Genomic DNA, 26,188 nt, shown 5'->3' with positions numbered 1-26,188 from the left:
TCTAAGACGAGAGGAGTAGCGATTTTGATAGGAAAATTTTACCTGTTAAAATTCAGGATGTAGTTATGGATCCTGTGGGGAGATTTGTTTTGATTCACTGTCATATTTATTCTGAAATGTGGACACTTCTACATATTTATGCACCAAAAGTAGATGATGAATAGTTTATTTAGGACACTTTTTATATTTAGTAGAAACACACGAGAAAATATTAATAGGGGGGGGGGGAGGGATTTTAATTGTTGTCTTGACCCTGCTTTGAATAAATCTGGAAGGTCAGTAACTTGATCTAAGGTAGCAAAAGTGGCATTGAGTTTGATGAAGGAGTTAAATTTAATGGATATTTGGGAAAGGTTGTATCCAAAAGAGAAAGATTATTCATTTTATTCCCATAGCCATGACTCTTATTCGAGAATAGATGTATTTTTGATATTGACACAATTACAAGGTAGAATTAATCAAGCTGATTATAAAGCTAGAATATTATCAGATCATTCTCCACTTATAATAGCTTGTTTGATTCCTGAGAAGGAAGATTTGATTTATAGGTGGTGGTTTTACTCTTGTTAAAGAGAATTGATCTTTCTGACTTTATTAGAGAACAAATTCAATTTTTCTTGGAGATTAATTCAAATTCAGTGAATAATAAGTCTATTTTGTGTGATGTATTAAAAGAATATTTGAGAGGTCAGATATACCGTAAATATGCGCGTATAATGCAAAAATTCTTGTAGCAAAATTCGAGCTCAAAGTGGGGGGGGGGGGGAGGGTTGCATTATACACACATATTTATGGCAGCGCGAATCGGGTGGGTGAGGGGGAAGAGAGACGCCAGCGCAAATCAGGCAGGCGAGGGGGAAGAGAGATGGCAGTGCAAATGTATAAACTATCTGCTGAAACAGTGCTGACTATAAAATTACTTCCCTGGTCTGATTGTATCTCTTTAGGCAAGCCAATCAAAGTGAAACATTTTACAAGAGCTCTCGACACAGTTTTTGCTTTAATATTACTCAATGACATTGCTTCTGGAAACCTAGAAGCTGTACACATGACAGTTAACAAATACTGATTCCCAACCTTTGTCTTGGGCAATGGTCCAACACACTCCACAATAACTTTTGAAAAGGGTTCTCCAAAAACAGGAATGGGTTTTAAAGGAGCCACTGTCCCAATATATTTTCTTAATGTAGCTAATAGAATTGTTTTATAATCTTAACCATAGTTTTCTTTACACCAAGATGACCACCGAAGAATATACTATGGGCCAACATTAAAATTTCATCCCTATAGGCTGTAGGAACTATAACTTGATGAACAGCTGCCCATTCTTCATTGGCGGGGGTATCAAATGGTCTCCACTTCCTCATCAACCTTCCTTCCTTGAAATAATATCCAATAATAATTTCATCAGTAGACAGGGCCTTATCTCTCTCTTCAGTAAGATCAGGATCTCTGTCCTGCCTCTCTATAAACTCCTTATGAGATAAGGACAAATCTTTACTCTCAGGTTTAACACCAGACTTCTGGTCCAATAAATAAAAATGTAAAGGATTTGGCAAGTCATTCCAACCCGAGTACTGTTCACTATCATAAACTCCTGTCCTTGCTAAATCAGTCTGTACAGCACCATCTTCACTGGCAAGCTTTTTAGCCATAGCTCGCATTACTGCACAAACCATAGATATCTATAGATATATCTATTCTTCTTCTTCTTTGGCTTGGCTTCGCAGACGAAGATTTATGGAGGGGTAATGTCCACGTCAGCTGCAGGCTCGTTTGTGGCTGACAAGTCCGATGCGGGACAGGCAGACACGGTTGCAGTGGTTGCAAGGAAAAATTGGTTGGTTGGGGTTGGGTGTTGGGTTTTTTCTCCTTTGTCTTTTGTCAGTGAGGTGGGCTCTGCGGTCTTCTTCAAAGGAGGTTGCTGCCCGCCGAACTGTGAGGCGCCAAGATACACGGTTTGAGGCGATATCAGCCCACTGGCGGTGGTCAATGTGGCAGGCACCAAGAGATTTCTTTAGGCAGTCCTTGTACCTCTTCTTTGGTGCACCTCTGTCTCGGTGGCCAGTGAAGAGCTCGCATAGAACACGATCTCCATTCTGGAGACGTGACCTACCCAGCGCAGTTGGATCTTCAGCAACGTGGATTCGATGCTGTCGGCCTCTGCCATCTCGAGTACTTCGATGTTGGTGATGTCGATGTTGGTGATCTATAATCTATAGATATATCTATAATCTATAGATATCTATAATCTATAGATATCTATAATCTATAGATATCTATAATCTATAGATATCTATAATCTATAGATATCTATAATCTATAGATTAGGTCTTTATTCCTTGGAACATAGAAGGCTGAGAGGGGATTTGATCGAGGTGTTTAAGATAATGAGAGGGATAGATAGAGTTGACGTGGAAAGGCTTTCCTATTGAGAGTAGGAGAGATGGATACAAGAGGTCATGGGTTGAGAGTTGACGGGCAAAAGTTCAGGAGTAACATGAGGGGGAACATCTTCACTCAGAGAGTGGTTACTGTGTGGAACGGACTTCCGGGAAAGGTGGTGGAGGCAGGGTCAATTTTGTCATTTAAGAAAGAGTTGGATAAGTATATGGATGGGAGGGGGATGGAGGGATATGGGCAGAGTGCTAGTAAGTGGGGTTAGAGGAGGGCACTTGGATCAGTGCAGACTAGAAGAGCCAAATTGGCCTGTTTCCGTGCTGTAATTGTTATATGGTTGTATGATTTTTATATATATATATATATATATTATATATATATATAAAGACTGAGAGTCTTTGTCTCTCAGTGACTGGCTTATCTGTTAACCTCACTGCAGGGACAACTTTACCCTCTGCAAGATCATTTCCTAATAACAACGAAACCTTGTCCACTGGTAAACTTGATCTGATCCCTATCGTAACAGTTCCATTAACTAATTCTGATTTAAACATTATCTGGTTCAGAGGTGTCAGAGGTTGGCCATGCCAAAAACTTATTGATATCCATCGCTGCTGCTTTTCTACACACACAAACCTTTTAATAGGCTTTCAAAAAGGAATTTAACCAAACAAATCAAAAATCAATTGATCAATAAGCTCCAATTTTGGTTAGATCCAGAACGAGCCCTCAATTTGTTACGTCATACACCAGCAGCAATATAAATTCACCAAGACAATGGTATCTTAAAACAATAATATAACTTTTTACTTAAATCTAAACTTAACCCCAACTATGTGCAAGTGTGTGTGTATCACTCAAACCATTACAGCTTGGGCATAATTCTGAAAAGTTGATTCAAAGTTCAGTCTTAGAAATCTTGTGTTGAAACTCAGAACCTTTAGAAGTAATAACGAAGTAGGTGAGACACGAGACATCAGACTCCTCAAAACTCACAAATTCTTGTTGTGTTGCTTTCAGAGAAATGTTTCTTCATATGAATGATTTGTCACAATTCCCCTCTTCCTTGCATAAAGGTTACAGAACTTGTGACTTCCATGATGTTTACACAAACCCAGGCAAGGGTTAAATGAAATGACCATTCTAATGGTCATGATCCAAATACAGGATTGATCCTGCTTCTTTTACCCAGACATGTCAATCAAAAATGACCATTACAATGGCCACAGTCGACTGCTCTCCTCTGTCAGGGAGACTCAGGAGAAGTGACCATCTTCCCCAAAAGTCACTTCAATTCTGTCTCTCCAGATGACTTTCTGATGAACTAAAATGCTGTTTGTTTTCAAGTGTTTGATCACGACTTGTTTGAGCAATACTGGTTCCTTTTCAATTTCCCAAAAGCCTGAGTCATATGACTGATGGCCTTCTGTTTGAAAAAATGTCTTCCTGGCTAAACATCCATTGTTATCATCTTTCAATTGAGAACAATTAACTCTTGTTTTGAATGAGGTGCTAAGCTGTCTCACAAAATGTTATCTGTGAGTGTCTTTCTCTGTTCCAACGCCCAAAGTAACGTTACTAAAATATGAGCACACAACAAACAGCACTTTTCAGAGGTACTTCATTTACCGTGAAGCACTTTAAGATGGCCTGAGGAATGCAGGGTGCTGTGTTAAATGCAGGTTCTTCTGTTCTTGTCCTTGATGGCCTTATTTTTTCTCCTCCCCGATTTGCATTCCAGTCTCCCCAGGTAAGCAGCACTAGCAGTAGCTCTTCAGAAGTGGATGATGAAGATGGCGATGATGGAGAGAGCAGCAGCGAGCCCCCTGTGTCACACACGGAGGAAATGCCTGGCAAGAGAGCAGCTCGAAAGGAAGACGTGAGGGACAGTCCCCCACCATCGTATCCCAGTCAGCAGGTGCCTGAAAAGTGGAATAAGAAATTCTTAGCAATGCACAAACACAAACCATTTGGCCTCGATTTGAAGTTATTGATGTTTCCTTTCCAGTCAGTTCAAGGAATAAGAAACTCATTATTAAGACAGAAGAGTGTTAGAGCTTATTGTCACATTCATAAGTAAAGACCCCATTATCCGGCACCTATGGGGATTGTGGATGCTGGAAATGCAAATTTTCTGGTTGACTGAAACTTACTCTTCCAATGTCTAACTAATACACCTGCATTAAGAATATACAGTTTAAAAGACAGTGCAAATTTAAAGTAATTTGAAAAAGAATGATAATTGTTGTCTTCAGTTATGTAAAGTGCACTTTAATCGAGTAATTCCTGTAACTTATAAATTTAAATTTGAAACCTGGTTACTGGTGCTATGTTAATTTATGCTGCTGCCATAATTAAACACCCCACCCTCCCCTTCCTAAGTTTACAGATAAAGCCTTACTAATATGCCTAATACTAATAAAGTTAAAGATTCTTACTAGGCAGGGGTAGGGAGATACTTTGGGAGAGTTGCCCCAGCGCCAAGCAGCTCTTCATCCTGGGCACGGCCATTTTATTCAAACACAACTTTATTGAAACTTTGTTCAAACAGCTGCTGCGGGCAGGGCACGGCTGGTGTGCTCTGCTGGCTGAATGCTTACTCCCAAGGCGTTGAGTGTTATTTTGGAGAACATTTACTTTTACAATTTTAAACTTTTATTTAAAATCTTAATTATTCTTATTTTTAAATTTTTTTTTATTTTTTGCTGGTTGTTTTAGGTTCCAGTTGATTGAATGCCGGATAATGGGGATTTTTACTGTGCAATGCACAGATGCACTGAAATTCTTGCTGCAGCCACACAAGCATGCAAGATACATCAGCCATAATATAAATTGCGATTATATACCCTGACAGAAAACAAGATAATAAATATATAAACATTCACAGTTGCAGACAGTGTAAGAAAACTGTATGTTTTAATAGTGCAGACAGATCTTTTGACGATCTTGGAGTTGTTTATTCTTGGGGTAGAACTAAGAGGTTCAAGAACACCATAGCTCTCAATGCAAGGATGAACAACAGGAAGCACCGGACCAGTCCCTTCTGCCTGAAGGTAGCAGTGACAAGAGGACAGCCAGCATCATTTCCTGATGCTGGCTGCCTTCTTGAGGCAGTGCCTCATCTAGACACCTTCTGTGAGAGATTAATGTCATTGTGAAGGATTCTGATGGACTAAACCATCTAAGTGTTTTTTTTCCCCTTCAGTGATGGGTCCACTGACTAGTTCATTTAAAACTATGCCAAAGAGGTTTGATTGGAGATTCTTGCTATTTGGGATGGTTCATGATGCGTTTGTCTTTGGTGGCTTGAATATTTTTGATCGAGAGTGGTCGGTGGGGATGAGGAACAAACACAATGAGCTGGATGATTTCCCTTGTTCTGCAACCTTCCATTCTGGTTTGACTGAATAAAACTTGGGTAAAGGACTTGAACGATAAGATTAAAACAAGGAAGCTGGTCTTTTGTGACAATTAGGTCAGAGCATCTGTGGAAAAAGATTTCATACCGCGTTACAGCCGAGTCGCAGAACAGACTTCCAGCACCAGGGCTTTATATAGTGATTTATGATCATACTTGCAGTTAAATTTTCACAAGTTGAACTAAACAAAAGAGCATAATTAATGCGCTTGATCAAGCGCAGTGTTAAATAGGTGAGAATGGAAGTAATTTATGCAGATTAACACCTTCAAAGAAACTAAAGTTGTAAATATACAAATTGTCAGTCAAACACATCTATTAAAAATAAGTATTTAATTTATAATTTCAATTGGTTCCCTTTGTCATCTTGATCAAAGAAACGGATTTTGAGGGCAAAACGCATATCAATAATCCATCAAACCCATCCTTTTTTCCATCCATCTATCGAAATTTGCAAAGTTTGGGGTCTACATACACCCGCACTCCAAACGATTCCACAGATTAACGAATCACATTCTAAGCAGGTTTGAGTGTTAACATTTCAGGCCAAAGCATGAACTCTATTCCTCTATCTACAGAGCCTGTCTGACAAAGAAACTTAGAAAATAAGAGCAGGAGGTAGTCATTAAAAGGCCGGCTGCACCAAACAACACAATTATCACTTCTTATTCACTGCAGCAGAGAGAGGAACAGATTTTTTTTGTCATAACCTCTGATCAGTTGTGACCATAAGGTATAGGAACAGAAATTGGCTATCCAGCCCATTGAGTCTGAGCCGCTATTTAATCATGAGCTGATCTACTTTCCCACTCAGCCCCACTGCTCAGCCTTCTCCCCAGAACCTTTGATGCCCTGGCTGATCAAGAACATATCAATCTCTGCCTTAAATACACCCAATGACCTGGTGTCCACCTCTGCCTGTGGCAACAAATTCCATAGATTCACTCACTACCCTCTGCTGAAGAAATTCCTCCTCATTGAAGATTGTCGACTTGTAAAATTAGGTCTGTTCCTCACTCTGCAGATGCAGCAGGTGCTGAATCTTTCCTGCTTTTTTCTGTTAATGTTTTGGATTTTCACCATCTGTAGTTTTTTGTTAATTTTTCTCTTGCTTTTAAGTTTTAGTTAATAGCTTTAAGGACCTGTAAATAGATATCTGTGAAGAAGCTGTTTACCTCTCAGACACGATACTTGACCTTGCATCAGTTTTTCAAGCCAGATTTTTGCTGGTCAGTTAACAAAATAGTTTTCTTTCTGGGCTTCCTCTTTCCAAAAGCAAACAAAGCTGCAGATGTTATAAAAGCAGAAAATTGTGAACAGCATTGCCGTTGCTTGCCCAAGAATCATTTGCAACTTCTTAACTCGGGGAAGTTGGATGGCCGACAAATTAATTGCCCATTTACAGAAATTTGCTCTTCTGGACAAGGTGAATAAGAAGGGAAAAGACAGGAGAAGGGACAGGATCTTTATTAGATTTGAGTTCCAGATGAACAGGACAAGCAATCTGGTTAGGTGGCAGGAGCATAGAGGGAAGTGACAGATGAAAATGAACACTTGGCCTCTTTCTTATGACAGCTATTCTCCAAGCTCCTCAGATGTTGGTGAGGTTCAAGGTTGCAAAAAAAGTTGTTCAATAAATGAACAAGAAAGTTTTCAGACACTGTGATTGTCGGGCATAATATTGTCCGTTATGTAATCCAGAGCACACTTTAAAAATGTTTCTGCCATTAACAATATCTGCATTCTCCCATAGGCTGACCAGGTTCAAAATGTTTGTGAATGCCACGTCTGCAAGCAAGAGGCTTCTGGCCTAAATACGTCCGCTCTTGCACCCGGCCGCGTACCCACTGGCCATCAGTTTTTGCCCACAGAGAAGCCTTCACATCCTGCTCTTCACCTCTATCCTCATATCCATGGGCACTTACCACTGCACACCATCCCCCACCTTCCTCGACCTCTTCTCCATCCGACCCTGTATGCAACAACTCCTCCGTTCACGCACCACAAGGTAAGGCAATGAAAAAGTAAGGCTCATGACTTTGCTTGCGTGACTTTTGGAATGATTTTTTAAAATGCTTTCTACCTTGGGGCACAGGACAGTGGGTTTGGAAATGTTTTCTGCTCGATGTCCTGCATATGTTTTTAACCAGTGCCAATGCCGATTCAGCAAGCAACTGAAATTCCCTGTAGAGCTGGAACTAAACATTAGCAGTCTGATCAACTGGTTTCTTAAGAGGCCTGAAACTCTTTCTTAAGAGTTTCTTAATCAACTAGTTTCTTTGATAATTGTCTGTCTGCTTTTTTAACTTTTCGTCTTCACGTTTCCCTTTATTTTCCATTTAGATGCCTGGTTGATTAGGTTGAGGGAAGTATAATTTTGGATGTATTTATTTCAATAATGTGAATCTCAATTGGAATGACATTTATTTATCGTCCTTTTCTAATTGCCCCTGAATTTTGTTTGCAAAAAGCAGAAAATGCCAGTCTTTAAGGAAGGAAGATTTTCTTTGCCATTAATAAGTTCAGTTGGACCCTTTCTGACATCTGGTGTTGGTTGCTTTTTAGAGGCTATTTTATTTAAAAATCAGATTTTTATTTAATTATTTGAATTTAAATTCCCCAAAATTAGATTCTGAAGGGAGATTACATAAACTGTCCTTATTTGATTTTGGAAGGTTAAAGTTGATGGTTTTTAAATATGATTGGGAATTGAGAATTCTTGAAATAGAGAGCATATTCTTGTGTGAGAACCAAGCTGTTATGGAGTTAGAAAATGATTATTTCACAAAAAAAAGCACTGAACCGTGCCCTTCAAATCGGTGCTCGCTCAATTAATAATTTTTAATGTGTGTTCCAGGATGAACAGAAGTAGGCCATTTGGTCCATCGAGTCTTCTCTGCAACTCCACCCTGAGTTAAACTGTTCTGACACTTAGTTCCAAATTCTGGCTTTTTCCCCATATCTCTTGATACTCTGACTAGATACCTATCAATTTCCTCCTTAAACTCCCCCAGTGATCGGGCCTCCAAGGTGTATGTGTCAACGAATTCCACAAATCCGTGATCTGCAGCAATAGGAATTCATCAGGACAATGGTATCTTAAAACAATAATTTTTATTAATAACTATTAATAATATAATATTTTACTTAAATCTAAACAATCCCAACTATATTTGTGGATTACCCAAACCATTACAGTTTAGGCACATTCTGAAAAGTCGATTCAAAGTTCAGTCTTAGAAATCTTGTGTTGAAACTCAGAACCTTTAAATTGATGTTCAGAAGTAATTTGAAGTTGTTGATTACGCCAAGTCATCAGACTTCTCAAAACTCACGAATTCTTGTCGAGTTGCTTTCAGAGAAATGTTGCTTCATTCGAATGATTTGTCACAACTCCCCTCTTGTGTAGAGGTTACAAAACTTATGATTTCCACAATGTGATGCTTCCACAAACCCAGACAAGAGTTAAACGAAATGACCATTAGAATGCTCACAATCCAAATACAGGAATCATCCTGTTTCCTTTACCCAGATGTGGGTCAATCAAAAATGACCATTACAATGACCATGCTAGATCACTGCTCTCCTCTGACAAGAAGAAATAGCAGGTGACCATCTCACCCAAAGCCACTCCAATTCTGTCTTTCCCAATGACTTTCTGATGAACTAAATGCTGCTTTTTCATGTGTCTTAATCAGACAACTTGCTTGATCAATACTACTTTTCAGTTTAAATTTTCCAAAACCAAAAGTCATAATCAGATGGCCTTCTCTCTCTGAACAGATGTCTTCTTGAGTAAACATCTATTGTTATATTCTTTCCATTGAGAATAATAATGCTGTTCGCAGCTTTGAAATAGGTGCCAAGATGGCTGTTCAAAACGGTGTTGATCTGTGAATGTCTTTCCTTGTTCCTTGTTCCAACCCCCAAAGTAACTACTTAAAATAACAGAAGGCTGCAACATATGTGATATTTTGACTTTTTCAGCCTGTTTAGATTTGTGGAGAGATGCAGCACAGAAACAGGACATCGGTCCACTGAATCTACACTTGCAATCTAGCATCCATTTTTACACTGATCCTGTTTATAAATCTTCCAACGTTCCCATTAATTCCTCCTAGACTTTATCACTAATCTTCAGACTGGAGGCAGCTTTGTGCCTATTTACCACACATTTTTAGAATGTGAGAAGGACCAAGAGCACTTGGAAGAAACCCAGGTGCCCGTAAGGAAAACATAAAAGCCTCCACCCAGAAGTTCCTGGGATCAGGATCAGACAGGTGGATGTACTTGTAATACAGATCAGTTTTTTTTTAATGACATAACAAGCTTGAGGGTTTACAAGAGCAAATTCTCTCTTGAATAACTTGGAATTAGCCAATGGATACAGCCCTATCAAAAATGTCTGTTTTCTGAGTGGGGAGAAAAATAATGATTTTACAATTATATTTGGAGATTTTGGCTTAGTCTTACACAAATCCTGAATTGTTAGAGAGGAGATAGGTTTGCAGGGTCATGACGCAGAGTTTTAATGAAGAATTCCGACCTGAAATGTTGATCATTCTTTTTCTTTCATTGATACTGCTGAATCTGTTAAGTTACTCTAGCAGTTTATTTGCTGCTCCAGATTTGATGCCTTCAAGCTCCTGTGTCATCTAGGAATGTTGTCTTATAAAGAGTTGAAAATAAGAAAACAGAAATGGAAAAGGAGGAAAGGTAATGATGGAAAAACGGAAAGAGAAGATAAACAAAATATGAAAGGGCTACGCTGAACTATATGTCTTTAAATATTAATGGAATACATAACCAAATTAAAAGGAATAAACTACCAAATTTAAATGAATAAATGTATTCCATTAGAAAAAATAACATATTGGTTAAGAAATAATATTGAAATATTCGAACAAGTATAGGAGCCTTACATTAAATACAATAGCGAAAACCTACCGGGGACAAACATTACCTAAGTTGATGGAAGGAGAAGGAAAGAAAAGAATGGACTCAGTAGAATTTCTGGTGTAATTTTGTTGAATGACAACATTGTCTGACTGGATTAATGCAACCTAGATTGTATACCTAAAATGGATGAGAGGGGGGGTGGGGGGGTGGTTTGGGAGGAAAGGGGGGGGGGGGGAGAAAAAGTCACTGTATATGTGTGAAAAAGAAATTGTGTATATCATGGCTAATGTGATTTATGGTGTGAAAAATAAAAAAATTTAAAAAAAAAAAAAAACAAGCTCAGCATGGATAAGTTAGTCCAAAGGCTGTAACTCTTTGACTTTACCCTCTGCCCAGCACTGTCTATGATGAAATAGTTTCATCTTTTACCTAATAGTGGTCACTCCTACAATGCAGCCATTAGCAGGTCTAATTCTGCTTCTATCTCTTAGGTTTTATTAAAGCAGGAGATATTGAAAGTTTTGATGAGATCCCCAACCTGGTAATTAGTAGGGCAGTGAGGAATGCAGTAGAACAGAGGGAATCTGGGAATACAGACAACAATTCCCTGAAAATGGCGTCACGGGTAAATAGGATTGAAGTGCAGGAGTTGGGATGTTTTGATGAATTTGCATGAGACATTGGTTTGGCCACATTTAGAGTATTTGAGCATTCTCAGTCTCTTGCCTTCAGAAAACTGGAGCAATTCTGAGACTCATGGAATGAAGACGTGACCTTTATTAATTTTTTTGACCATACAAGTAAATGGAAATTTGTGGATGAAATATTTGTCATATACTGTACTTGAATACAGATGCATCAAATTCTTACAGTCAAACAGATGTGTACACCAGCTACAATAGGCTGAGACACAATAAAAATATGGTAAAATGAAAGGATAGATAACTATTCACAGTTGCAATTGGTGCAAGAAAGAAAAATGAAATTTACCAGGATGTTGCCTGGATTGGAGAATGTGTCTTATGAGGCAAGGATAACAGAGCTTGGGCTTTTCTCTTTGGGACTAATGAGGATGAGAGCTGGCTTAATGGAGGTCTACGAGAGCTAGGATGGGTACCCAGTACCTTTTTCTCGGGCAATGGAAGCAAACATCAGAGGACATCTGCACAGGGTAAAGGAGGAAGGTTCAGGGGAAACATCAGGGGTAACGTTTTTTTTAAAACACCAAGTGGTGGATGCTTGGAATATGTTTCCAGGGGTGGTGGTGGTGGTACATTTAAAAGACTGTTGGATAGGCATGTGGATGCAAGTAAAATAGAGGGTTATGGGTGCGAGGTAGGGAAGATTTAGATTGTTGACGAATGCTTTGTACTGTAATGTTCTATGTTCTATCAATCCTGGTCCTTCTGAAGGCTTGAAGGTGCAAGCATGTCATAAGGAATTCTAACCAACTAACTTTGCTTTGCAGACTCTTCAGGCAGCCCCACCTCCCAATCACACCAGCAAGCATCAGGTTTTCAGTGCATCCCTCCAGGACCACATCTACCAGAGCTGCTTTGGCAGTACTGACTGGAACAACCCACTCCTCACCTCCCATAAATTGGCAAGTCTTTGGGGATCAGAGCTAATAAATGGGGAAAAACCATGGAATCCTGCTGCTTTCCTTCCAGAAACATTATCTGGTAAGTTCCTGTTCTTTTTTTTTGATAAAAAAGGCAAGAGACTATTCAATGCCTATCTAAATGTTTCCTTTTTTATAAATGTTACACAAATGTTTTATTGTTTATGATTTATTGGCAGTGGATTTTTATTTTGAAGGAACCTTTATAAATGCTATAATTGGGAACTGGATTTTGAGAGGCAGTGGGTTGCGTCCTGGGCTGACAGAATCATTAATCTTTCTTTCCTCCTCCCACTCCTGCTCCCCCTCAACTCAAAAATGTAAGGATCCTGCTCTGCATCCATTGCTACAGCTCAAACCTTGTTTCGATCGAGAACAGGAGTCACAACCTTACTGAATGAGCTCTGCAGGATTTTGGGATTCTTGGGGCTAGAGTGGATGGGAATTGCACAACATCTGGCGCTGCTTTTCTCAGCCTCTTGGAGGGCTTGTTATTGACTGTCAATCTGAAATGGAAATTGTTTCAGCAGGCAGCAGAAAGATCTGACTATTCAATCCATGCACTCTTCATATCTCAGGATAGCAGGCCAGGTTTCCTCCCATAGTGACGTCCAACTCCTTCCCCAAATTGACCTCAAAAATGAGCCCAGACTCCAGAGTGCTGATTATACTTTGTTCGGTATGTTGTCTCGCCATAGAAATTGAACCGTTTCATTGCCCCTACTCCCTCCAGGTGTGAGGGAATAAAATATAAGTGGTAAAAGAGCATATTCTGTGGGTGCAGCAGATGGCAAGGCAATATCACAGAAGTGTGGATAGAATCAATGCAAAACTATATGGGGGGGTATCTACATGAGAAATGCTCACTACTTGCACGTTGGCTTGGCCTACTGTTCAAGACTGCTACTTGCTACCTGCAGTTGACGGGTGTAATAAAATGGTGTACCACCTTTAATGCATTAACATCACTCTTGCAACCACTTCAAGGCTTCCTAAATGACTTGCTGTTCACCAGTGAAACATAAACTTGATACTAACTGGAAAGTAAATTTGGCATTTTAAACGCATGATCTCGCAAACGTGTGGGAAGGATTTCCAATGTTCACCATCTATATTTGCCTTTGCTCTACAGGTGACATGTTGCGGTCATCGCTCCCAGAGATTAGGCCAGAAGCACTTCCCCCCACAACCAGCACAGAAACAGTTGTCACAGATACCAAGGAGAAAAAACCTGCAGCAAGGAAAAAATGTCTCTACAATCCCCCTGCCTCCATGGAAACCAACAAAGTCATCATGGCAACCTCCTCAGCCACGTCCTCTGTCTCATCTACTGCCACTACTGTACAATCTAGCTCCAATCAGTTTAAGGTTTCATCAAAAAGGCCTACATCATTAGGTAAAAGCAACCCACTGGCTCTGATCTTTAAACTCTGTTCAACTCTGATAGTTGTGTGCACGTTTCCTTTCAGTCCTCTTCCATACACTGTATATTGCAGTGTATTCAATTCAGACAAGTATAGGGCTTAATTTTTAATAATGGGTCTTTTGTGTTATAAAGATTGTGTTAAAATTGTTTTCCCGTTATTTTGTTTCCCTTTCTTTCCATTTTCTGAAACGTTTGATTGCTTGCTGTGATTTTATTGCTAGACATGTTTTCAAATTCATTTTTATCATACGGTTGTACAAGTACAACCTGGCGAAACAGCATTCTCTGGTCCTCGGTGCACAAATGCACAAATAGATAGCGCACACACGTAGGCAAACGATACACAGACACATATATAAATAAATAAATAGATGCCGTTAAATTAACAGCGATTTGTGTAAAGCAGTTCATCAGTCATTCAGTAGTCTCACTGCCCAAGGGAAGATGCTGTTTCTCAGCCTAGTGGTTCTGGCTCTACTGCTCCTGTATCTCTGTCCCGACAGGTGTATCTGGAAGATGCTGCATGTGGGCTGATAGGGGTCCTCAATGACCTTGCAAGCCCTCTTCAGAATATCAATCCTGGTAGACCATGATGATGGAGGGGAGGGGACCCCAGTGATCTTCTGGAGTGACCTTTGATCCAATAATTGACAGCAAAATCATACGAGAATGTGATACAGCTGGCAAGGACGCTCTCAATCGAGCTTCTGAAGAAAGCTGACAGGATTGTGGTCTTTGAAGAGTTTCAAAGCTCCTCTTCCCCATTTGTCACAAGATTACAGCCTGACACTGTAATGAGAGTGGTGAAATTATTGGATTAGCATGCTGTGTCCCCAACTTTTGGTAAGAAGATGGGAGTTCAAATCCCACTATTGCAGCAGCTGAATTAAATTCAACCAATCAGACAAGTCTAGAATAAAATGCTAACAGTAATGGGAGATCACGAGCGAGGACTGGAGATAGAAGCAGATGTTGGATAGGCCGGAACTATTTCTTGAGAGCAAAAGCGTCTGAGGGGCGATCTTGGAGATTTATGAAATCATAACTGGCATGTTCAAAGTGAATGCTCTTAGTTTATTTACATGGGAACGAGAGAGCACAGTTTAAGATGAGAAGAGAAAGATTTAAAAAGTATCTGAAAGGAAAGTTTATACTCGGAGGATGATAGGTCCATTGAACGAGCTGTCGGGTGAAGTGAAAAAGGAGGATATAGTTCCAACAATTAAAAGGTAATTGGACAGGTATGTGGATAGGAATGGTAGAGCAGCCATTCTCAACATTATTTTGGCATTGGCCCCCTTAGGACTCTGCTCAAAGTTTATGTACTGCCTTCTCTGTGAGGCAGTCAAGTTTAGTTGGTTTCTTCCTTCTCTCCTACCGACTACCTTTTTTAAAAAAAAAGTTTTGAAATTATTTTATTTCACCCCTGAAATGTGCTGTGGCCTCCAGCAAAGCCGTATGAGCCCTGTTGAGAATGGCTGGTAGAGAGGTTTATGGACCAAATGGGATTTGACGTCGTTGGGCTGGCGGGCCTGTTTTAAAGCTATATGGACTCTGAATGTGAATTTAGTAACATTGAAACCAGTGGCTTCTCATGTCTTTCAGGAAAGAATATCTACCATTCTTCCCCATTCTGGGTCTGTATGTGGACCCCCAACCCCACACCATCCATAAGCTCATAGATGCCCACTGAAATGGATAGGAAATCACTCAGTTCAGGGCCACTTGGGGAAGGTGATCCAATCAACAACACTAGATCACAGGCAGATAAAGAATACTTACTATCACAACTGTAAAATGACGGGATTTATTTTCATTTGGAACGTTAGATCTGGGCTCCTTCTGCCCTTTGTAAAATATGCAGGCTTGGGCGAATGATAATCAGCTTGGTATCTTTTTTCCTCAACTGATGTCACTTTTCCAAGAGAAACAAATACTTTCATTCATTATTTCCGGTTGGTGCTTTGATGAATCCTTGTGCATGATCAGAACGTTTGCTTTTCCAGCTACAGTGCTTTTCCAATATGCCCAGTTAATGCAGTACATTGTCCTGGGTTCACAGAAGATCCTCTGTGGATGCAAGTCCTTTTTGGTTGTGTGTATTGGGGAAACTGTTTGGGAAAGTTGCCATTGGTGCTGAGGGAATGGAATTTTTATCTTGGTGATAAGGCAACGCTGATCGTGGTAATGAATGGATGGCGCGGTTAGAGCAGCGCTATCGTCAGCCTGAGTTCAAGTCTGACGCTGTCTAAGAGGAGTTGGTATGTTCTCTCATGTCTGCTTGGGTTTACCCCAGGTCCTCAAGTTTCCTCCCACCCTCCCAAACTGGGTTGCGGGTTAATCTGGGTGTAATTGGACAGGACGGGCTGAAATCGGGTTCTTCTGAGCTGTAAATCAAATTTTAAATATTTGATTTTTTTAAATCCCCATTTTGCACATGAAAGCCAATTTATGTACATTGTAAATTGCACTGTAGGTCTGGGATCTCCTGATTACTATGCTGCCATGATTTAGGCTGGTTTCTTCTGAATTTGTTGCTGAGATACATTTGTAGCGCCTATTATATGGTGGCGCTGCGAAGAGAAAAGGAACACGTCTGCACTGAGCTGAGTGAGCCAGTAACCGACTGTTTATTCAAACAGACCACGCTACAAAAGCAATGCTGCAAAACCCCCCACCCACTGCGCTGACTCAAGGGAGTGACATCAGCGCACAGTCTCAGGAGCGGCGCTCGCTCCCCGCAGTCCGCACTTGAACCTTAGCGCTCCTCAGTGAGGAGGCAGTCCCTGCACTGTGTGCTGGCTGCGTGCTGTGGCTTCAGATAGCGCTGTTATGGTTGCGTCGAAAGCTTGGAGTGCTTCAGCGGCCCAGGTGAGAGTCTTCTCGCCCCTTTTGGTGAGGTCGAATAGTCGTTGCGTGATGGCTGCTGCCCCTGGGAGGAAATTATGGTAAAAATTCACCATCCCTACATATTCCTACAGTCCCTTGAGAGAGGTTGGTTTGGGAAAACTGCAGATGGACTCTACCTTGTCGGGCAGTAGCACGGCTCCTGTGCTGGTGATGTGATGTCCCAGGAAATCGGTCGTGTCCAAGCCAAACTGGCATTTAGCTGGGTTGACTGTTAACCCCATGCGCCTGAAGCTTGGCGAAGAGCTGCCAAAGGTGTTCCCAGTGTGTTCCTGCGTTGGGGCTGGCGATGAGAATATCGTCCATATAGACGAATATTCCCTCCAGGACCCGAGTCACCACGTCCATAAGGCGCATTGGCCCTAGGGGAGGGCCTGACCCACGGAGGCGACTGCGCACTCCCATTGGAAAACGGTGTCCTTGGTGTGGATAGTCACGAGTTGAGTTCCGTAGCTGGGGATCGTAGAACCATTGGCTGCCGGTAAGGTGAAACCTTGGGGGTTGTTTCTTCTCTTGAAGAATTTAGGCGGTATGGGACTGATCTCGGCACCAGTGTCTCCAAGGAAATATCGCCCAATCTTCAGGTTCCATAGGTAAAGGAGGCCCTTTCTGGTGCCAACTGCTGAGGCCACTAATTGAGTCTGGCTGAGGGATTCAGAAAAGCTTCCTTGGCCACAAGGTGCGGGTGAGCAAAGTCCATATCGGAGATGGCTGAGGCAAGGTAGACTGGCAACTTTGAGAAGAATAGGACTTCAAACAGAAAATACTTGGTGTGTCCGACTGCTAACACCACTTGCTCCTGTATAAGGTCAGAGGGGTTTCGGTTCCCTGGGCCCTGTGAGTTAAGTACGCAAATGGCCCGTTCGTGCCGGCTGAGTTCGAAAGAATCAAGTAAGAATCGACGAAAGAGGGTATACTTGCATTCTTTGGGCAGTTGGCTCACAAAAGAGCAGACTGTTGCTGCGGTGACTGGATCCAGGGTGTTGACAACGTGCCAAAATTTGGTGTCTTCAGGTATTATGCCTCTTAACACAAACTGTGCCTCAGCTAGTTGCAGGCAACTGCACAGCTGGTTGGCCCAAAATGGCGGCAAGTGGATGCCATTGGCATTCACCATAGCCGGGGTGGGAACAGAAATGGACATGACTGCGGCAGGCTTGTTTCCAGCAGCTTCAGGAGCCGGTGGGGTCCATGCCGCTGTGTGCTCAAACCATTGAAACTGTTGCGCCTATTATACGGTGGCGCTACAAAGAGAAAAGGAACACGTCTGCACCAAGCTGAGTGAACCGGTAACCGACTGTTTATTCAAACAGACTGTGCTACAAATGCAATGCTGCAAATCCCCCACCTGCTGCGCTGGCTCAAGGGAGTGACGTCAGCGCACAGTCTCAGGAGCGGCTCTCGCTCCCCACAGTCCGCTCTTTAACCCTGGCGCTGAGGAGGCAGTCCCTGCGCCATTTTGTGTAGGCTGTGTGCTGTGGCGATTTGACCCCTTGTGTATAAGGCCAGACCAGACCGCTACACATCAGAATATTGTTCAATATAAATGTGCTGTTCAGAGATAACTGCTGGTCAGAATAAGAGCAGATTTCATTTCTATATAGCAGATCAGTTAGAGTTCTTTGTCTACCCTTCTGGTACAGCTTTCAGCTGACTTCACTCTACTCTTTGGAATTCATTTGCTAAACCTCCACATCTCTGTTTAGCTTCAACTTCTCTTGTTCACAGATCCATTTTTTTCTTGGCCCAACGCCTTCAGTTCTGAGCTCCTTGTTGAAGCAAAGATGTGCTAGCATTGGAGATGGTTCAGAGAATTATTCTTGAAATTAAAGGATGAGCGTGTGAGGAACTTTTCATGGCTCTAGGGCTGTATTCCTTGGAGTTCATAAGAAAGAGGGGGAACCTCATAGAAGCATTTAGAATATTGAAAGGCCTGGATGGAGTAGATCTTACAAAGTTGTTTCCCATGGGTGGGGAGTCTAGGTCAACTTGAGGATTGAACAGCACCCATTTAAAACAGAGATGCAGAGGAATTTGTTTAGCCAGAGAGTGGTGAACCTCTGGAAGTTGCGAACATTATATGGAATTATATGGAAGTTGTGGGGGCCAGGTTTAGGGTATATTTAAAGTAAAGAATGATAGGTATCCAAATAGTCAGGATACTAAAGAAAATAGGTAGAAGGCATGGGATTGAGACTGAGTGGGAGAATGGATCAGCTCATCTTGGAATGGTGGAGCAGACTTGATGTGCCAAATAGCCTACTTCTGCTTCAGTATGGAATTCACTTGCTTAACTTCCACATCTCTGTCAGCTTCAACCTCTCGTGTTCACAGACCCATTTTTTCCTGGCACAGTGTGCTCCTTCCCCGCATCTTATTTGCACAGCACCATGGGCCATTTATCTGCAAAAGTGAGTTTTTAAATGCAGGTTATGACTGATGTGGATTCAAACTTTAATTAACTAGCTGGTGGGTGCCCCCTTTGGGCCACATAAATTATTACAATTGTTTAATTCAATGTTATTATTGGGATCAAATAAGTAGTGGTGATATTAATAGAATGCAGTATCAGGAACAGTGAGTTTGTGAATGGTTGGTCAACGAGGAGAAGATTCCAGATTTCCATCACCCCATCTGTAGAACAAGATTTTATGGACTTCGTTCCTGAATAGGCTCGCATTCATCTTGAGACAACATGTCTTTAATCTGGGCAACTCCAATCACAGCAAATAATTTCTTGGTATCTACCATAATAAATAATTTTAATGTTTTAAATATGGCAAATGAGCCTGAGTACCAAACCAATTTTTTGAAATTGCAAGGCACAAGGCACCATCAAGGAATTTGGCCCAACAAAGTCAACAGATGACGGAGCACGTGCAATACGCAAAATGTGCTGGAGAAATTCAGCAGGTCACGTGACATCTATGAGCAGTAGAAGGTGAAATGTTAGTTACCTTTGATTTCCTTTGAATGCTTTGTGACCTGCACCTTTGTGCATTCTAACTGAGTTTTAATTTCCCAGATTTGTTCTAAAATTTTAAAACAGGCCATTTCGGCCCACGTATCCGTGCTGCCCCAGTACATTTCGAATGGTGGGAATAAGTCAGAGCCCCTGCAGAAAACCCAAGCAGACATGGGGCGAATGTACCAACTCCTTACGGACAACGTGGGATTCGAACCCGGTCCCAATCGCTGGTGCTTTAAAGGTGTGGTACTAACCCCTACCCCAACTGTGCCACCCAGCACTTGAAGAATTTCATTGATTTAAAGCTGTAAAACGTCAGTGTTCTGCAATTCCAGCTGCCATGTTCCAAGTTGTTAATTTCCTTTTGTCCTTTGCTTTTGGTCCAGGTGAGGTGTTCCACAATTTAGGTAAAGAAGACCACAGACATCCCACACCAGTGGCACCTAGGAACAGCCCCACAGGTTTAACATCTCTTCCATCTCTCACACCCACGCCGCTGTCCCCTGCCTCTGCACCTCACATGCCTAACCTTGTGACTTCACCTTTTCCAAAGACAGCTTCAACTGCCCCAGGTTTTATCGATCCCCATTCAGGGCTATGTCCAACCTCATCTGCCCCCCCTGCAGCTACTGCAGAAAGCTCAGTGAGTGCATCAGCCAGCGTGTGCAGGTTAGTATGCGGCATATATCTGAGATTTCAGTAAAATGTTTCATGAATATGGCAAATAAAGTAAGTCTAGTATCCCATACTCGAACATCTTTAAAGTGTTCATTCAGTAATGCTTGCAGCTCAGTTATTGTGGTATATAATAGTATTAATCTGACTCCATTTTGCTTTTTCTTAGTCTGCTATTATTAACAAGAAAATAGATAATCAGTTTTGCTTATAGAGTAAACAATTAGTCCATCAACCAACTAAGGACATTAGTTGCTGTTGCTTTGCAGACTTGGGGGGGGGTGTTCTGGGGCGGATAGTCCTATCTTTTGTATGGGATATAAATTTGAGGTCACTGCTGCCTTTTGCTGTGATTGAAGTGGGTGTTAAATAATCCACTGAGTCCTTTTGCATTATTCCTCCTTCGCCAATTTCCATCCATTGTGTGAGACTGTGGTTAGGCCGCAATCAGATTTGGTGCATAATTCACCGAGGCATTTGGAAAAAGTTCCTGTAATAAATGCAAGCTGACCAGAATGAATAACAACAACCGTATTCACGGACAGATCTCCAAGTGCAGGGCAGAAAGGAGAGATGGTCCTGAGCATCATCAGTGGAAAGGATTTGGTGAACTGGAAAAGGTTCAGGTCTGCAAATGGCGGTTCACAAAAGTGCTGGAGAAGCTCAGCAAGTTGGGCAATATTAAGGTTCAGCAGCGGAAAAATTGAAGACAAGTGGCACTGCGGAAAAGTTATTGACTGCTTAGAAATATTAGGCCCTTTTTCTCAGTGACAGTGAGAATTCGTAAAGCTGGAACCAGCACAATTGTCTTTTTTTTCCCACCACTGGGCATTGAACAAGTGCATTTAACTGTTGTTTTGATGCCTCTGCAGTGACCCTGATTGCGAAGGGCATCCATGTGCGAGTGGCAATGTGTACGATCATCAACAGTTTGACGTTGAAGAAAGTCAAGACGAAGACAGCTGCTCAGAACATAGCTCTAGTACCTCAACATCAACCAATCAGAAAGAAGGAAAATACTGTGACTGCTGCTACTGTGAATTCTTTGGCCACGGCGGGGTGAGTGATCCTTTTTTAATTAGGAGCTGTTTTGGCTGTTGTTAATAAATATTGTCTGTAACCCTGCTTTACATTGGATAAAAAGTCTTAACATGCCCAATCAATATAGACAGAAAGCTACTCTTTTGGAACACTGGCTCCGATATTCAGGTGCTCTGAGAAGAAACTGAGAATTAAAACTTGCTCTTTGAAACGGCATGTGTGGTATAAATCCTACATTTAAATGTCGTCATGCAGCACAGTAACAGGCTATTTCGGCCACGCAATTAACCTGCAACTCCCGGGGTATGTTTTGAAAGTTAGGAGGAAACTGCAGCCCACGGGGGAAGCCCACGCATACACGGGGAAAACGTACAAACTCCTTATAGTGCGGAATTCTAACCCCAGTCCTGCCTACTGGCACTGTAACAGCATTGCACTAACTGCTACAGTAAACTGTGCTGCCCTATTCAATCTTTCCCAATAACTCAGCTCCTCAAGTCCCAGCAACATTGTTGTAAAGTTTCTCTCCACTCTTTCAATCTCATTGCTATCTTTCCTTTTGGGAGGTGACCAAAACTGCACAAAATACTCCAAATGTGGCCTCAAATGTCTTGGACAACAACATAAAATCCTAACTCCTGTATTCAATACTTGAAGGCCAATGTGGGAAAAACTCTCTTTATGACTCTTATCTGCTTGTGACACCACTTTCAAGGCATCCCCATATCCCTTTGTTCTACTGTGCTCCTCAGTGCCATATCATTTACTGTGTATTTTCCTACCTTCTCAGTGCAACACCTCACACCGTTTACATCAAATTCTACCTTCCATTTTTCTAGTTGGTCAAGATCCTGATGCAAGCCTTCGTTGCTGTTACTACACCCAAATCTTATTGTCTGGCAAATTTGCTGATCTAATTCACCATATTATCATCCAGATCATTGATACAGATGATACACACCAATGGACCACCACCGATTCCCGAAGCACACCACTAGGCATTTTCAGTCCGAGGTTGTCATCCACTACCACTCTGGCCTTTCCCGCAAAGTCAGTGCCAAATCCAATTAGCATCTTGTCCTGAATACCGGGCGACTGAACCTTCTTGACCAATCTCCCATGTGGGACCTTGTCAGAGGCCTGCTAATGTGCATGTGAATCACATCCACAGCCTTCATTAACTTTCCTTGTAGCCTCCTCGAAAAACTCTTAAAATTGGCTTGACGTGACCTACCACGTACAAAGCCATGTTGACTATCTCTGATCTATTCCTGCCTATCTAAGTACTTGAATATTCAGTCCCTTAGATCGTCGTCCTGTAACTTGCCCAAGACTGATGTCAAACTCTCTGACCTATAATTTCCCAGATTATTCTTAAGAGCCTTGCTTAATCAACATAACAATATTAGCTATCCTCCGTCATGTCACCCTTGGCTAAGAATGTTTTAAATACCCCCTGCTGGGGCTCCTGCAATTTCTGTACTAACCTTTCTCAATGTTCAGGGAATATCTTGTCAAGCCCTGGGGATTTATCCTGCCTTATTTGCCACAAGATAACACTTACCTCCTCAATATTTTTTTCTCTGTCAGAATGCTGTTACTGCCAACACCTGCACCACTTCCTCAGATTCTGCTCCCTAGAGCCAAATCTGGACCCATATCTTCTTAAGCCCATTTGTGCGCTGGGCACTCCCTCTTTCTTTTCCCCTTTTATGTGGTCTCTTTCCAATCTGAGATCATTCAATGCTCTCCATAATGTTTGGGTGAAAGAAACCATTTTCTTTTATTTGCCCCTGTGCTCTGCAGTTTTAAATTTGTAATCAAACAATTCATATGCAATTAAAGTCGACGTTCCAGAGTTTATTCAAGGTCATTTGATAACATTTTGGTTTGACCATGTAGAAATTGCAGCACTTTTTATACATTCTCCCCTCATTTCAGGGCAGCATAATGTTTGGGCATTTGGCTTCACAGGTTTTCGTGAGTACTCGGCTATGTTTAATTGCTTCATTGGTACAGATAGAAGAGAGCTGGGCTTGCTTCTAAGCTTTTGATCACCATTGGAGTCTGTAGTTGCCATTTTTCAACACAAGGACCAGAGTTGTATCAATGAAAGTCAAAGAAGCCACTATGAGGCTAAAAAAACAAGAAGACAGCACCCAAATCTTAGGATTACCAAAATCAACAGATTGTATCGTCATTAAGAAGAAAGAGTGTACAGTAATTGCAAAGAGCCTGGTCTTCCAAGGAAAACCTCCACTGCTGATTACGGAAGAGCTCTTAGCGTAATGAAGATAAAATCCCAAATGTATGTGCCACAGATCAAACCCTCTTCAGGAGGTAGATGTGTCAAATGACTTCTGTCTGCAGAAGACTTCATGAACAGAAGTGAAGGGGCTACGCTGCAAGATACAAGCCATGGCAACAGAGATATGCTTTGGATCTTTGGCAGTTCCTTTTCACCTTCACACTTTGGTGGTGCTCTTGCCATCACTGATACAGGTTAATCTTGTTCTCATCCGTCCACAGACCTACTTCCAGAATCTGTAGGCTCTTTGAAATACTTCTTGGGAAACTGTAATGCATCTATCCTTTCTGTGGCTAACTCATGGTTTGTTTGCATGTGGCAGTGTAGCCCCTGCATTTCTGTTAATGAGGTCTTCCGCAGACAGTTGTCGTTGACATATCCACACCTGCCTCCTTAAGTATTTCTGATCTATTGGGCATACATTTGGGAGTTTTTCTTCATTGTGTTGAGAATTCTTCTGATATCAGCAGTGGAGATTTTCCTTGGAATACCAATCCCTTTGTGATTACTGAGCTCACCAGTTCACTCTTTCTGATTAATGATGTTCCAAACAGTTGATTTTGTAATCCTCAAGTTTGGGTGATGTCCCTTACTGTTTTATTCTTGCTTTTCAGTCTCATAATGCCTTCTTTGAGTTCCATTGGCACAACTTTGGTCCTCATGTTGAAAAATAGCAACTACTGTCTCCAAAGATGATCGAAAGCTTAGCCCTTTTTTTTTTTAACCTGCACCAATGAAGCAATTAAATATAGCTGAGTACTCAAACATCTGTGAAGCCAAATATCCCAAACATGCTGCCCTGAAATGAGGGGGCTGTGTATAAAAAGTGCTGTGATTTCGACATGGTCAAACCAAAATGTATCCGAATAACCTTGAATAAACTCTAGAATGTGGACTTCAATTATATGTGAATTGTTCGACTACCAATTTCAAACTGGAGCACTGTATACCAATGCAGTTTTTATTCAAAACAATAAGTACCTGCTTGGTTGCAGCAAGTAAGAATATTGGCAATATTATCATTAATGGAATTATCACAGCAATTTGTGCAAAACTTTGTACCCCTCCTCTTCAGCTTCCAGTCCTTCACATCACTGCATGTAAAATAAAGATAATGTTACAGCTTAATTCAATAGAGCTGACCAGCTGCATCACGGTCTGGTATGGGGAACACCAATCCCCCTGAGCGTAAAGCCCTCCAAAATGTTCTGGACACATCACAGGCAAAACCCTCCCCACGACAAGGTACCCTGCCGTCGGAGAGCAGCAGCAATCATCAAAGACCCTCACCCCACGCACATGCTCTGTTCTATCACTGCCATCAGGAAAGAGGTCTAAGGTGCCACAAGGCTCTCACCACCAGGTTCAGAAACAGCTGCTCCCCCTCCACCCTCAGACTCCTCAACAACAAACTCAATCAGGGACTCATTTAAGGACTCGTACTTGTGCACTTTATTGATTTTCTGTGCTCTCTCTGTATTGCACCGTCAGTTGGTTTACATTTGTTATCAATTTACAGTTCTTTTGATTACATGTTCACGCTGTGTACAGTTTACTTTTTGCACTACCAGGAGAAGGAATCTCAGTTGTATGTGATGTCATGTATGTTCTCTGACAGTAAATTTGAAATGCCATGTAGTATTTTAAATAGGATTGGCTATATCCAGTGTGACCGTGACAACAGGCAGCAGCAAAGTGCTGAGTCTGAGATTTTGAGTTCAAGCATAATGATGTAGGCACTGGTGCCAAAATTCGATCATGTTAGATCAAACCACTGTCCTTGTGCTACAGTACCTGCATTGATTCCCTGGGTTTTTACAGATATAAAAGAAATATTCATAATCTGTGTTGAAGTTACTATTTTTAGCGGTTTTGAAGAAGCTGTTTCGTGTTGTTAATTAGATCAAAGCAGCTCATTGTAAAGCAGCAGTTGACGAATATTGAAACATTGCTTTTGCACAGAATCAACTTGGAAGGAAATGGACAGTTTCCTGACAAATAAGAATGTTCACCATCTCAGTGGTTAAAATATTCAAATCGTATCTTTTTCTGTGTGTTGATCTTGTGGATTCTGAAGAATTTTGCTGAGACCCTGGAGAAGTTGACAGCGGGTAATTAATTCACAGTTTGTCAGTCAAATTGGCCCAAATGTGGTCTAGATGACAAAGCTACTCGTGTTCACTTGGTTATTTCATGAATGTGGCAGCAGCTTTGCGATTTCCGTGCATTCACAACCTAGCATGGAAATTAGCGTTGCTGTCAGAAATTCAGTACATCCCCACAGGCTAGCGTCCCTGCTACAATCCAAACAAATTGAATTTCAAGAATTAATGGACTTCCAATTCCACTTTAAAAGATCCTGGAAATTTTGTGCTATGCTCTGACATCTAAACAAGCCTGAACCATTGTACAAGGATTTTTAAAAAAATATCAAGCATACCTTGTTCATAAAAATGTAACCAGAAAATATAAAAATGTCTTCTTTACATTAATTCCATTTGCAAGGCATGAAAATCATTGTTTCA

The 26,188-nt window shown here is 41.4% G+C and overlaps 1 protein-coding gene across 2 annotated transcripts in view; it reads left to right on the top strand.

Annotated features, from left to right (window-relative positions):
* fam193a (family with sequence similarity 193 member A) overlaps nt 1-26,188 on the top strand; it is a 120,247-nt gene that overhangs the window by 74,579 nt on the left and 19,480 nt on the right. For both annotated transcript variants that reach the window (XM_069942166.1, XM_069942155.1), the window contains 6 exons: nt 4,142-4,318; nt 7,572-7,826; nt 12,186-12,399; nt 13,471-13,734; nt 20,026-20,308; nt 21,187-21,373. In XM_069942166.1, the coding sequence (XP_069798267.1) occupies nt 4,142-4,318; nt 7,572-7,826; nt 12,186-12,399; nt 13,471-13,734; nt 20,026-20,308; nt 21,187-21,373 (1,380 nt within the window). The remainder of the gene's footprint in view (nt 1-4,141; nt 4,319-7,571; nt 7,827-12,185; nt 12,400-13,470; nt 13,735-20,025; nt 20,309-21,186; nt 21,374-26,188) is intronic.

This window comes from Narcine bancroftii, chromosome 1, assembly GCF_036971445.1.
Source record: "Narcine bancroftii isolate sNarBan1 chromosome 1, sNarBan1.hap1, whole genome shotgun sequence".
Classification (NCBI taxonomy): domain Eukaryota; kingdom Metazoa; phylum Chordata; class Chondrichthyes; order Torpediniformes; family Narcinidae; genus Narcine; species Narcine bancroftii.
Note: the sequence above shows the minus strand (reverse complement) of the source record. Positions and strands in the feature narration are given on the sequence as shown.